Below are 15362 nucleotides of genomic sequence, written 5' to 3'. Positions count from 1 at the left end.
AGAGACCAAGTTGCAGATAAGAATTCACATCACACTTTATTGTCCACGAGGGGACCCAATACAGAGTAAGCTTAACTCTCATTAAGTAGTTGCATGCATTCACTTCAAAACAGCTTAGTATCTAGCTATATCAGCTTAAGTATACATCACCATTAGAGGGGCTTGGTTGTGTCCTCACTGCATGACTGGGGGAACTCTGACAGTCAGGCTTGGAGGGACCCTCTCGGGAACAGCAGAGACCAGCAACACACGTCCGCATTACAGGTGGTTAGTTCTCCAAGTGAGTGCCAAATTTCTCCGTCTTTTATACCTTTTACCAAGTTTGTAACTTTTCAAAGATTTCTTATCAGTGCAGCCCAGCATGTATCTTGTCAAGCGCATTAAGTAATCAGTATGGTTGATCAGGCCAGTCATGACTACCCAAGGCCCATGCCAGACACATGCGGTATCTTATTCTATCTATGTCCCTACTCTTATCTCTCTACACATTTTTGGCACCAGATCCCTCTTTTCAGCACGTGGGCCTTTTTGGATATTGGCCAGGCATGCTATGGAATATTTTATGCAGGGTCATCTTTTTAATTTCTTAGTGTGACACAGTTTAAGTATTTTATGCAATGTCATCTTAGTTGAATTTCTTAGTGCGACACAGTTTAAGCCAAGTGCCATCTTAACTATCTATAATAGATTAAATTGCTCATTAGTGATCAATCATGCTTAATTAGTTAATTGGAATTTTATCACAATTATCACACCGTCTCGAGTCATTTTTCCCATCTAGAGATGTCCCGAACAGTTCGCTGGCGAATAGTTCCTGACGAACATAGCTTGTTCGCGTTCGCCACGGATGGCGAACATATGCGATGTTCGGTCCGCCCCCTATTCATCATCATTGAGTAAACTTTGACCCTGTACCTCACAGTCAGCAGACACATTCCAGACAATCAGCAGCAGACCCTCCCTCCCAGACCCTCCCACCTTCTGGACAGCATGCATTTTAGATTCATTCGGAAGCTGCATTCTTTTTTTTTGTATTATTATTTTTTTTTTGACAGAAGTGTGTTATATTTGAGCATGCTAGGCTGAACGTGCGTATATCATGGCTAGAGGGTATGAGTATATAGCAGTACATTGTTGTGAAAGATGGCTGTCATGTTTAGGGTGTAGCTTGCACGTTATTAACTGTGTATTTATATCAGCAGCTCCACCACTAGTTATAAATCAAGTGTGAGTCGCCCCATGAGATGAGACTAGTGAATAACATAATACATGAATGGTTAAGGTAAAGGCATGTAAGGAACTACGACAATAAATTCTTTAGGAGGTGAAATAATGACATGTTTAAACGCTTGCTACTTTACGATTAGTTAATGTGCAGAGATCAGTTCATGTGATCAAAGACATGGTGTGGAGGATCGGCTATAGTGGGACATGCTTGGCAGGCTGCTGTTTACTGCTTGTGCTCATCCGATCCCTTCTGGGCGCCAGGTGCAGACCCAGGGAGTCCCTGATACCTGGAACAACAAAGGCAAGTCTCTGGCTGAGTGCCAGGTTTGCGGCTTGAGGTGGTGGAACCTTGTTTTGTCGGGTGGTCGGATCTGTCCCGGTATTGCTTCACGTCTGGTGCGGGATTGTGGTGGCTTAAGGTGGAGGCGAGTGCTTGACGTGGGGCAGGCTCTGCATTTATGTTTGTGCCTCCGGTCCCATCTTCAACGCCTTTTGCGTTGGTGGATTTTAATGGGGACTGCTTCGCTTAGCTGTGGTGGAGCTTGTTGGGGATGTGGTGGAGCTTGTTGGGGCTTCCTGCTTGTTATTTGCTTCCAAAATTGATTAAAGAGTCTGTCCAGCTTAGACTCAATATCCTGCCATGCTTTGCTGGTACCCGGAGGACACGCGGCTGCTGCCATATTGGGAGAGTCACAGATGAGTATGTCAGCCTGGGCGGCTGTGCTCTGTGCGTCCATTAGCTCCAGACAGCCTCTCAGGGGTGGACCGGGATAACCCCCACCGGTCCGAGAGGGGGTAACGGAGCTCCTGCCGGGAAGTAGCTGCTCCTGGGCATCCCAGGATCGGGAGATCGTCCGCCTCTCCCGCCCGGTGAGCACCAGGCCACACTTGCCACGCGGAGGTAAGTAAGAGTTGCTGACCGCTATTAAGCATGTCGGGTCGGTCAGGTAGGAGCAACATTGCTGGGTCTTCCCCTTCTGGGGTGAAATTCGCTTGTTGATAGCTGCTTAAAGTGAGATATTGAGGGAGCTCACACGAAGTGCGTCTTTCCTCCATGACAGCTAAGCCCCGCCCCCCAGAAGCTGCATTCTTAGTGAGAGGAGGTACAGTGTAGCTGCTGCTGATTTAATAGGGAAATCGATAGCTAGGCAGGGCCGGCCTTAGGGGTGTGCGAGCTGTGCGGCCGCACAGGGCGCCATGTATTTTCAAATTTGCAGCGGGGGCGGAGCTTACCGTGCGGCGGGGGCGGAGCTAAAAGCGCCGGAAAACTGCTGCAGGGGAAGCAGGAAGGAGTCCCTGCTTCCCCACCAAACAGTCACCAGGAGCTGCACTGCCTCCACAATGAACTCCACAGGGATTGTCAGGTGAGTGTGACTCTCTGCCTGTGTGTATTACTGTCTGTGTGTGTATGACTGTCTGCCTCTGTGTGTCTGTGTGTATGACTGTCTGCCTGTGTGTGTCTGTGTGTGTGTTTATGACTGTCTGCCTGTGTGTGTCTGTGTCTGTGTGTATGACTGTCTGCCTGTGTGTGTGTGTGTATGACTGTCTGCCTGTGTGTGTCTGTGTGTGTGTTTATTACTGTCTGCCTGTGTGTGTCTGTGTGTGTGTGTATGACTGTCTGCCTGTGTGTGTCTGTGTGTGTGTATGACTGTCTGCCTCTGTGTGTGTCTGTGTGTATGACTGTGTGTGTCTGTGTGTATTACTGTCTGCCTCTGTGTGTGTCTGTGTGTATTACTGTCTGTGTCTGTGTGTATGACTGACTGTCTGCCTGTGTGTGTCTGTGTGTGTGTATGACTGCCACTGTGTGTCTGTGTGTATTACTGTCTGCCTCTGTGTGTGTGTCTGTGTGTATTACTGTCTGCCTCTGTGTGTGTGATTGTGTGTATGACTGCTTCTGTGTGTATGACTGCTTCTGTGTGTATGACTGCCTCTGTGTGTATGGATGTCTGCCTCTGTGTGTATGGCTGTCTGCCTGTGTGTGTCTGTGTGTATGACTGTCTGCCTGTGTGTGTCTGTGTGTATGACTGTCTGCGTGTTTGTCTGTGTGTATGACTGTCTGCGTGTGTGTGTGTGTGTGTGTATGACTGTCTGCCTCTGTGTGTGTGTATTACTGTCTGTGTCTGTGTGTATGACTGACTGTCTGCCTGTGTGTGTGTGAGACTGTCTGACTCTGTGTGTGTGTGTGTGTGTCACATACAACCAATACACGCATATCACACACTGTTAATACACCCATTACAAATATCACACATAGCATACATATCACGCACCGTCATCACACCTACTATCACATACACAGACAACACAAACATTACAGCATACATGGATGACGGGGGGGGGGGGCGCTGTGAAGATTTTTCGCACAGGGCGTCTAAATGCCTAAGGCCGGCCCTGTAGCTAGGCTAGTGTATTCAGTGTCCACTACAATCCTGAAGGACTCATCTGATCTCTGCTGTAAGGACAGCACCCCAAAAAGCCCTTTTTTATGGCTAGAACATCAGTCTGCTTTTTTTTTTTTCCTGTGTAATCTAATTGCAGTTGCCTGCCTGCCAGCGTGTGTGTCAGGCTCACAGCATATACTGTGCCCACTTGCCCAGTGCCACCACTCATATCTGGTGTCACAATAGCTTGCATTTAAAAAAAACAAAAATCTTTTTTGTCTGTAATATAATATCAGTCAGTTTCCTTCACACGTGTGCGTTTCAGGGTCTGCCAGGGCACAGTGTCACACCAGTGCAACTCTTATCTGGTGTAACAGTAGGGTACATAAAAAAAAAAAAAACTAGAAATTTGACTGTGAAATAATAGCAGTCAGTTTCCTTCACACGTGTGCGTTTCAGGGCCTGCCAGGGCACAGTGTCACACCAGTGCAACTCATATCTGGTGTAACAGTAGTGTACATTTAAAAAAAAAAAATACAGGGGGCTTGTTGTCACCTTTCGGGGACCCTTGGTGTTGTATGTGGCTGGGTGGAGGAAGAGACCTTCAATGACATCAGTGAGGACAAGGAACGGGACATGGCTAGCTTGGTATCCAACCTTGTGCAACTGGGGAGTTTGCGGTTGTGCAAATGGACTGTTTGCGGTGCGTTAAACGGGGAGTTTGGTCTGTCACTGTGAAGCGGGCGTAACCCTTACACTACCTGATCGATACAACATCATACCTGATGTTTTAAAGCACGTTATTCCAAACAATTAAGGAATGTTAGGTGCTTTATGCCCTTTATGGATTAAAACCAGACTCTGCATCAACTATGTAATTTTCGATGGGAGTTTTGCCATGGATCCCCCTCCGGCATGCCACAGTCCAGGTGTTAGTCCCCTTGAAACAACTTTTCCATCACTATTGTGGGTTTTAAAATTCGCCTGCCTATTGAAGTCTATGGCGGTTCGCCCGGTTCGCCCGTTCGCGAACATTTGCGGAAGTTTGCGTTCGCCATTCGCGATGGAAAATTTTATATTCGCGACATCTCTATTCCCATCTCATTTCCAGTATCTTTCTCACTATCCATCCTAACAATTTTGCCACTCCCATATTTATTATCAGCTTACTCTGTCCCACAGTCCATTTCCTACCTCCATTCAGGGCCGGACTGGCCCACCGGGATACCGGGAAATTTCCCGGTGGGCCGTCAGCACCTGGGGCCGGGCAGACACCTGGGTCTGCTGGCGGCCGCAGGGGGAGGTCTTCTGGCGGCCGCTGGCTGGGGGAGGTCTTCTGGCGGCCGCATGGGGGAGCAGGCTGTTCTGTCTCTGCTCGCGCGCAGCTTAATGAGACCGGGGCCGGAATATGATGTCATATTCCAGCCCCGGTCTCATTAAGATGCGCGCTGGGGTGGAGGAGCAGAGACAGAACAGCCTGCTCCCCCATGCGGCCGCCAGAAGACCTCCCCCAGCCAGCGGCCGCCAGAAGACCTGCCCCTGCGGCCACTAGCCCACCCAGCCGGTCACCCACAGGTAATATGTGTAATTCTGTCAGTGTGAGTGTATGTGTTTGTGAATGTATGTGTGAGTGTATGTGGGAGTGTGTGTGTGAGTGTATGTGTCCTGGTGTGTGTGTCTGTGTCATGGTGTGCGTGTCTGAACAAGACATGTTCAGGTAAAAATGACCTTGAATTGCATTTTCAATGGCATTGCCTTCTCATAGCACCACAAATACACATTTAAGAATTGCATTTTATTGAATTTGTTTTAAATAAAATGTTATTAGAAGATGCATAGACAGCCTGACAGGAGGTTGGGAGGCACAGAGATAATTTTACTAACTCACTCAATAGGAACCAGTCAGCCTTGAGGGCATTCAATATAGTATAACACATGCTAGCATCACACATTACTGAAACCTTAAAGCTATTAACTAGCTTGCATACATACCGAAATCAACCGGTCAGACTCTACAATTGACCAACTTCTGCTCAGCCTAACCTGCTGCTGCTGTTTCACGCAGAGCAATCACAGCAGCAGACATGGTAGGTTGAGCAGCAATTGGCGTATTTTAGACTAGGAAGACCAGATGTACCCAAGTATATATTACGTTGTTTATAGAGCATATAAATAATTATTTTAGCAGTCCCTTGGACTATTCAGCATTCCTGCATAGATTATCTGACATTTCCAGAATATTTGACATAGGGGAGTTCTGTAATGTTGGCGATAATACTTTGGAATAAGCTAATATAAGTTATTGACATTAAGACGTTTCCTTGTATACTTTGCTGAACGTTAATCTCCTTTGTCGTTCCCTTTTAGAGTTGTCTCCTAGCAACATCAGGGTTTTCACTGTACCTTGGCAATGTCTTCCCTTCTGAAATGGACTACTTGCGATGTGCTGCTGGCTCTGTAAGCATTTATTATGTTACCGTATTCATCGTATGTGTAAAAGTTCTATATCATTACAAGAGATCACAGACTACTGACAAGACTACATGAGAAGTGAATTAAATGCAATTAATCTTCTCAAGTACAAGCTAAAATAAATATTAAAAAAATAAAATACAATAGTGAAACTTATCTTAAGTTTAATTAAGAAGCAAATGTATTAAATGAAAATTCCTAACAATAATGAAGTTATAATGTGAGCTGGAGTGGGCGCTGTTTTATATTAAGTTATTTTCAAAATGGTTGAACCGTGTAACCTGCTGTGTGAACAGCTGACATAGGGCACACTGCAACAAGCAAGTCCTGCGCTAAAACTCCAACTACTCTTGGGCGGAAGCAACTACCATAGTGCACATCGGCCCCGATACAAACAGTAAAAACCAAAGAAAAAAAAGTTACCTGAGCTCTTCCCAAATTCCTATGTATATTTAAATAGATGGTGGCTATTTAGTAACTCCAATGGCCATTAGATGGAAGCCTGCCTGCCACTTCAAGGCAAACCTCTTAGGTGGGTCCTACACTGTCACACTGTCATCGAACCTACGCTGGATGATTGGGGAACCACTTGAGGTACCCTGACAGTAATAAAAATCATTTCATGTAACTTTGTATTTTATTTGCAGTGTGTGCCGTCAGCTGTTGTGAATTTTGCAGTATTGCAAAACAAAGGGAAAGTGGTAAGTCATTTTGTCTTGTGTTGTCTAGAGAAACTTTTAATTTCATTTCTTGTAACACCCTGGAATATGTTCTCTAAAAAAGGAATTGTGCAAAACTGCCAAAGGAATTGCAAAGTGTAGATCAGAGCAGCTAAAATTTTCTAATAAAAAATGGTATTTCAAGATTCCTATATTACCTAATAAAACCAGGAAATGAAAGGCTATTTTAGTGTTTACTTGTGAGTATTACCCATGCAAGCAAACAAAAACAAAACAGAGGTAGGATAACATAAGGAATCCCGTGAAAGTAAAATGAAGAATGCATTGAACACAAAAAGGTGTAAAAGAAACTTATGATTAAACTAGACTTCAGGTAAGGATGCCCCATTGAGCTTACAATCACTTACCCCAAAGCTCAATGTTAAAGGAGCACTATAGGGTCAGGAACACAAACATTTATTCCTGACCCTATAGTGTTAAAACCACTATCTAGCCCCCCCTGGCCCCTCATGCATCCCTAAGTATAGCAAAATCTTACTTGTATTCAAGCCTGAAGCTGTAGCTCTGCATGCTGTTTGCATCAGAATAGCAAGCTGTCTGCTGACATAATCAGAAGTGGTGACCTGATCCAATCACAGTGCTTCCCCATAGGATTGGCTGAGACTGTGAAGGAGGCAGATCAGGGGCAGAGCCAGCACAATTCAAACACAGCCCTGGCCAATCAGCATCTCCTCATAGAGATTAATTGAATCAATGAATCTCTATGAGGAAAGTTCAGTGTCTGCATGCAGAGGGAGGAGATAGTGAATGTTTGGATGCATTTTAGGCAGCCATGACCCAGGAAGGATCTGTAACAGCCATATGAGGAGTGGCCAGAGTAGTTATTACTAGGTTGTAATGTAAACACTGCATTTTCTCTGAAAATACAGTGTTTACAGCAAAAAGCCTGAAGGTAATGATTCTACTCACCATAACAAATTCAATAAGCTGTAGTTGTTCTGGTGACTATAGTGTCCCTTTAAAGTCTGAAAGTAAACAGTAGTAACATAGTAGTATAATAAACAGGGCAAGAAAGTACACATACTGGATTAATCACTAAATTAAGAACTAAATGTGAATTTAAATGAATTTAATGTTAGTTGTGTTCCCTGGTCAGCTGTTTTGTCCTTAAATTGCTTCACAGCAATACTACTCCCAGTAATGTGGCGTTAGACAAAAAGAACCAAAAACACCAAAAAGTTTCATTCAGAATATTCATAAGTAATAGGACCTATAATATTTCCAGTCACCAAGATGTACTATAACTATTCACATATTATTATATTATTATCATGGCCCATAGGTGCCTGACCACTAGGCAATGCCTGTTTTTAGTTCTTATAATGTGCCTTTTTGAGCTTACATGGGATGGTGGGGAGAGATAAGTACCAGACGGCTTGGCCAGTGTCCTCTGTAGTCCAGTCGACCTTAGTAGCAGAGCTGCAGTAACAGTTATATAGGGTGTAAAACCCAGTGCTGTCCCAGCTCCTCCAGTGTCTGTGTGTGTGGCTGGATAGGAAGTGGAAGGGATCACTTCCTATCTGTCCACTGACAGCCTCTCCCACGCCTTGCAGGAGGAGCAGGGGAAGTTCTGAGTGATGCACACTGTATACCAGCTCCTGCTGCTTTAATGTCATCAATCATAGGTGACTGACTGGACTACAGAAGACATAGGAAGGTAAGTACTTTGCAAATAACCAAACAACAAAATAAACCTTTTACTTCAACCCTTTGTTTAATTACTCTAAAAAAATTAAAGCAATAAGTGTAACCCAACTCTGGCCCTAAACTCAATAATTCTAAACAGCTTTAATGCTACAATATTAACTCCTCTCAACCTGTTAACCTTCACACTAAACACCCTTTGTAATCTAACTCCGATGTTAACCCCTCTCTAACCTTAAACCCCTCTTTACCATAACCACTTCAATCATTATCTTACCCTGTATAAATTGACACAGTTGCATTCACAGATTCAAACACATTACATAACACGCAGAATATGCACACACATACATTTATACATATGCAGTTGTCAAATATTAAATAAATTCATTATACTGTTTCTGCTTTATTTTGGGGTTGGGGAGCAGGGGGCACCATAGAGTTTTGTGCATACAAGCGCCTGACATGTAACTCTGGCCCTGATTATCATTAATGTATGGCATGCAAGAGTGCCATTAAATCCATCATTATTAGTTTGTCTAAATTGTGTAATTAAACATTTTACATACAGTCATTGTTTCTTCTTTTTGTAGATATCACAATACCAGATCTTATTTGTATCAACATTCTCAATTACTACCACCTGCTTAATCTGGTTTGGGTGCAAACTAGCAATTAACCCAACTGCAATCAATGTAAGTAAAATACACATTTCTAAAATGTGCAGTTATGTCATAGTAAGTCCTGTAATCAACATACACTGAAAATAAAAAAGATTCACAAATACAACTTGTGGGATCCATATGTCCAGGAGGACCATGGCATTTTGCTAACTCCATTACGCCAGAATGTTTAGTGCCGTTCTAAGTTGGTGTTCTCTCCCAGAATCTCAGAAACACTAAATGATGCACACAGTATAAACGGAATCAATATTTAAAAGGGCACTCTAAACACCATAACCACTGCAGTTTAGGAAAGTGGTTATTATGCAAATAGTCTTTAGGGGCAGTCCCTCCAGTACAGTTGTAATCAAAATTATTCAACCCTCTTTGTAAATCAGGTTTATTGTCAAAATTTACAGACTTTCAGCTGCTTTGAATGAACAAATCAAACATTAGCAATTGAAACAGCCCAACCCAATGACTGCTTTTTCAAGTGATTTCAACAAAATCAACTGAAAATGCAACTTATAATGACTTCTGCAGCCTAAAAAGTATTCATCCCATTCATGGCAAGCATATTTAGGACTTAGTAGAACACTCTTTTGCTGTTCTGACCTGTTGCAAATGAGATGCATAGCCAGATACCAACTTCTGGCAGCGTTCCTGAGGAATCTTAGCCCACTGATCTTGAGCAATGGACTCCAGTTTGGTAAAAACTCTTTGTGCTGCTACCACCTTCTTCAAATCCCACTAGAGATTTTCTATGGGGTTCAAGTCAGGTGACGGTGATGGCCACTGTAGAATTTGTGTGGACTTTTTCTGCAACCAAGCCTTGGTGGAAATTGAACATACCTCAAATTCCACCAACACTTGGTTACGCTTTCCAATGAAAGTTCCAATGACACCCAAACTTCAGTTTCCTCACAGATGGCATGACATTTTCTCCTAGGATTTCCTGATAATTCAATGAACCCATCTTGCCTTACACACACTGCAGGTTTCCAGTGCCAGAGGATGCAAAGCAGCCGCAGACCATCACGAGTCACCAACTGAGTTTAATTTCAGTGTATGCTTCATTCTTCTTCCTCCAGACATAACAGTGATCCATTGGACGAAAAATAACAGAATCCTAAATCTTCCGTGGCTTATATATATGATTTTGAGCATATTGGAGTTGACATTTCTTGTGCTTTTGGGTCAGTAATGGTGTACGTCTGTAAGTTCTGGCATGGAAACCTTCTGCGCTTAGTATGCGCCTTACTGTGCTCACTAAAACATCAGTGCCTGTTGCCACCAAGTCTTGCTGCAGGTCTTTTGCAGCCACTCAAGGGTCTTTCACAACCTGCCTTCTCAGAAATCTGGTTGCCTCCATTGATGGCTTCCTTTTTCTGCATCAACCAGGTAGTGTTACCATTGTACCTTCAACTTTGAACTTGAAAACAATGCTTCCAACGGCGTCTCAAGGAATATTCAGTGCCTTTTCTATCTTTTTGTATCCTGTTCCTTGTTTGTGAAAAATGATAATCTCTTCTCTTAACTTTGTGGTCACACTTTTTACTTAGTCAAATATTTCTAACATGCAGTCAAACGTGACACTCAACAAACCCCTACCCAGTTGAGGTATTTCAAGTGTTCCAGCTCAAGGACACCTGGTGCAACCAATAAAGCCCTTGATTAGTTGCATCAGTTGTGCTTGAGACAAGTCTGCTGTTGTGAGGGATTCTATTCAGGGGGTTGAATAATTTTGAGACACAAGAAGTCATTATAAGTTGCTTTTTTAGCTGAATTTGGGTAAACCACATGAAGCATTCATTGTGTTGAGCTATTTCAATTGCTTTTGTTTGATTTGTTCATTGCCAACAGCTGAACAAATAAACCTGATTTTCAATGGGAGTTTTATTTTGATTACAACTATATATGTCAAACTGCTTTTGAGTGGTTTGATGAAACATCAAGGCTCTCTCGACACCGTAAACTGCCCCCTCAGCTTTCATTACGACAACAGGAAAGCTTAACTTTATAGAATCTGTACCTATTTATCCAAATTTAAAGATAGTATGTGAACACTGTTCTAAGATGAAGTAACAGCACCCAAAGACTACAAACAACAACGTGCTGTGATTATGGTAACCATAGCTTGTTTTAACAATAGTTTTGCCATTTTTTGAAGCAAGTATGAGTTTTGTATTCACTTATTTCTTTTAACTATGGTACAAATTATTAGTAAAGAGGTTTAATTCATGGCTACAGGAATCTTTTTACATCAGTACACTACACTGGATGTAGTTTTGCTCTGGCCACCCTCCTTAAAGTGGTCATGGTGCTCAGAGTCTGTATGTGCTAAATTTTGCTATGAAACGCTGCACACATGACGTCTTACCTCTACATTCATCCAAACATTTATCTTTGCGCAGAATTGCATTCATTGGTGGAGAGCGATCAGCTTATGCTCTCAGCCTTTGAATGGAGACTGCGTTGGCATTTGACTTCTGCAGCGAACTGTAGTGGTTATGGTGCTTTGAGTTACCCTCTAAGGGCAAGCTTTCGTTTGGTTCCAGCGAAATATCATGTGAAGTTAAATGTCATGTACGTAGACCAACTGGTGTAAAGCAAAGAGGAATGTTTACATAGAGTGATAGGCGGTGCTGTAGTTCTAGCTAAGGCTGTTTATAATGTCACAATGATCAAGGAGTCAAGACATGGCTGTAACATATATGACAATCTGTTTCTCAGTACAATATTAATAGCCATTATTTTATATTTCCTTAGGAGGAACTTGGGTTTGTGCTGCATCTTTAATGTTCATGTATTTATTAAATATTTTATCTACCTTATTTATTATAGATAAATTTTAATTTGCTTCTTCTAATTCTTATGGAAATTCTTATGGCTACAACAGTGATCGTCTCTGCCAGATCCAGCATAGATTATTCTGAAGCAAACAGAGTAGGTATTTATTATCATTATTTCCCTTTTGTAGATGCATGCAAAATAAAAAACAATGTAACATGTTTTAGTACTTCTATTCCTAATACTCCAGTAATAATTAGATAACTTGTTTGGACAAATAAAATGTCTCATACCTTGTTGATATATTTTAAAAAGCAAATGGTATCTCAGATTATTGTCATTATAATTGTGGTTGATCATTTATTTTATTCAATACTTTTAATAAATAGATACAGAAAAAATAAAAAGGTGGAAAAAAGACAAAAAGGGAAAGCAAACAAATTGTAAATGTATTTTTTATAAATTACTTTTATTATTATTATTATTATTATTATTTAATAATTATTATGTAAAATGCAAAGCAGAGTTCCACATTCTAAAATTAGTTACTTAAAATAAAAATAATTATAATAATGTCATATAATAATTATATATCAGACAAACTGTCCAAGTCATTTGTTATCCAGACATTTGATTAAATGTTTCTTAAATTTCTTTAAATTCTTTAAATTTGCAGTGAAATATATTTTTAAAATATAGAGAAAATCTCCATAATATATGAATTCCAAAAAAAAATACTGCAATATACTGTGACAGATGATGCCATTAATTATTGTGAGAAGTGATAAATCAATGAAGTTGTGGTGCCAGGAGTATTCTTTTAAGGCTTTTTGATACCTAGTGTATTCACCATCCGTATTAAAAACGCGCTTTAAAGATGTAGGTTTTTAAAAACGGCCATTAAAGATGTAGGTGTATGAACGTGTGAATCCATAGGTATTTATGTAGTTATATGTACATGCGTTTGTGTGCATTAAACAGGGAGAAGGTGCAAGGAATGAGTGTGACCATATATATCTATGTAAGCAATGCGGAGAATTGGATTAAAGGACAACTCATCTCAAAACCTTTTTAATATAATAATCATTTCATGACGATTTGAAAGTAAAGTAAATTAAGTATATGTAAAAAAAAACAAAAACAAGAAAAACTCATCTCTTCCTTGGGTCAGACAGTGTTTGAAAACCAGTAGTTGTCCTTTAAGAGAGGGACAAGGCAACATATCATGGCCCTTTTTAACCTGGGTAAGTGCAAGCAAAGTTTGCCACGAAGTTTAGCAAATCCTATATCTCTCTTTGACATTTTTGATGGTAAATGGCTCTGTGGATGCTGCAGCCCCACATTGCTGCGGTATACTGCAGAGCTGTAGGTCGCCTCGTTTGAAAAGAGAGAGGACATGGTAGGGGCGGCTGCAGGGGCAAAAATTCTGAGAAAATAGGTTTATCAATAATATCTGGTAAATATTGTAAAAACAAGTTTTGTTCTGCCACCCATTCGTTATTCCACACCCAAAAAAAGCTTTGTCAGTAATACGGCTTTTATAATATCATGTAATATATTTAAATTATTATTATCGCCTACACGACTCAGAGATTACAAGCCATCTGATTGCACAATGACCCTCGTTTCAATATGTGAAGTGGCATAGCAAGGAGGAACACAGCGGGCACTATGGCACAGACTCAAGACTGGGCACTTGAAAAAGAAATTTCAAATAGGCCCCCCATTCATCTTTTTGTGTTGTGCAGATGTGCATAAAAGGAACTTGTAAGCTTGGGTTTGCTTTGAATTTAAACTTAACTATCACACACTTGATTTGTGGCGGTTTGGTTGGAACTTGGATTTGCTTCTTTACAGATACATTTTATAGAGTATTTCATTTCTAGAACATAATTTTTAGAGCCTCCTTTCTTAGTCAATGATTTAACTGAAGCTTGTTTGCTCAGGACATTTCATAAGCTAATGTTATCACAATGGCCCCCAAAAAATGTAAAAATAAAATAACAGTTTTCTCCATCACTTTGCTGAATCTGATTTATCTTCCTCTCTTTTCCTTTATTACAGGGAACAGCATTTGACAGTTCCAGTTGCCTCAAGCATGAGAAATTTCCATCAAGATTGATAAAATCTTTTTCTGTAAGAACAAGAAAGAAGGATATCCTTGAGAATTTTTAAATGCGTTGGGGCATCAAGCTAATGTCAATTACCAAACGTGCACTCTTTCCATTCTGTTTACCCTCGACTGAGCTCCTTTTTTTTTTTTTTTTACATTATTAGCCCCTTAAAGGACCACTATAGTGCCAGGAAAACAAACTCGTGCTGAAGGGGGGGGGGAAGGGGGTCAAACACTCACCTTTCTCCAGCGCCGGGCTCACTTGGCGCTAAAGAATCTCCTCCTCCTTTGGCCGTCATCGGCTGAATGCACGGATTCAGCCAGTCCATAGGAAAGCATTCACATATGCTTTCCTATGGACGCTGGCGTCTTCTCCCTGAGAAAATCACAGTGAGAAGCGCGGAATCGCCTCTAGCGGCTGTCAATAAGACAGCCACTAGAGGCTGGATTAACCCTAATGTAAACATAGCAGTTTCTCTGAAGTGGTCTGGGTGCCAGGTCCATCTAGGATTAACCCTGCCTGCTGTAAACATAGCAGTTTCTCTGAAACTGCTATGTTTACAGCAGGCAGGGTTAATCCTAGATGGACCTGGCACCCAGACCACTTCATTGAGCTGAAGTGGTCTGGGTGCCTATAGTGGTCCTTTAAGGACACAGCTTCTGGAATAAAAGGGGATCATGACGGAATATTTCCCTCATGTGTCCCAAGGGGTTAAATACTTATTAATGTAATGTTTCCTGGATATGGATTGAAACCAGACCATATGAAATGAAGCAATCCCGTTCTCTTGATTACATTATGTACCTTTCATGTATCAGTATAGTTAGAGACAACTAGTTAGGGTCATAACTAAACCTTGTATACCAAGGTATTGTAAAAACTATTATCTGTTTTGCTACTGTCAGCTTGAGATCGGTCCTGATGAGGTCAGGATGCAGCACTGTTAGGTAGTGGCAAATAATGCACTGAAGCATTATTTTAGTGTATGTACGACCAGTTTGTGAGGACTGTATATAGATTATACTAAATGAGAAGCACAACCATACTAATAGAAAAAACTTTATTAATTGGGTCTGATAAAAAGAGGTATCCCAAGATGCAAACAAACAAAGGGCCAATCTTAGTAATAATATTACATTACAAATAGTTACAAAATGTATCACAATGCTTTATACAAAGCCAATAACTACAGATAGTTACAAAATGTATCACAATGCTTTATACAAAGCCAATAACTACAAATAGTTACAAAATGTATCACAATGCTTTATACAAAGCCAATAACTACAAATAGTTACAAAATGTATCACAATGCTTTATACAAAGCCAATA

General features: G+C 41.2%; 1 protein-coding gene across 1 annotated transcript in view; it reads left to right on the top strand.

Annotated features, from left to right (window-relative positions):
• MLC1 (modulator of VRAC current 1) overlaps positions 1 to 15362 on the top strand; it is a 30670-nt gene that overhangs the window by 1819 nt on the left and 13489 nt on the right. Inside the window, exons 3-7 of the mRNA XM_063445068.1 lie at positions 5976 to 6065; positions 6728 to 6781; positions 9058 to 9159; positions 11971 to 12072; positions 13981 to 14052. Coding sequence (XP_063301138.1) covers positions 5976 to 6065; positions 6728 to 6781; positions 9058 to 9159; positions 11971 to 12072; positions 13981 to 14052 — 420 coding nt within the window. The remainder of the gene's footprint in view (positions 1 to 5975; positions 6066 to 6727; positions 6782 to 9057; positions 9160 to 11970; positions 12073 to 13980; positions 14053 to 15362) is intronic.

The sequence above is a fragment of the Pelobates fuscus genome, chromosome 3 (genome assembly GCF_036172605.1).
Source record: "Pelobates fuscus isolate aPelFus1 chromosome 3, aPelFus1.pri, whole genome shotgun sequence".
NCBI classification, from domain to species: domain Eukaryota; kingdom Metazoa; phylum Chordata; class Amphibia; order Anura; family Pelobatidae; genus Pelobates; species Pelobates fuscus.
The sequence above is the reverse complement of the archived record's forward strand: the minus strand, read 5'-3'. Positions and strand labels throughout refer to the sequence as shown.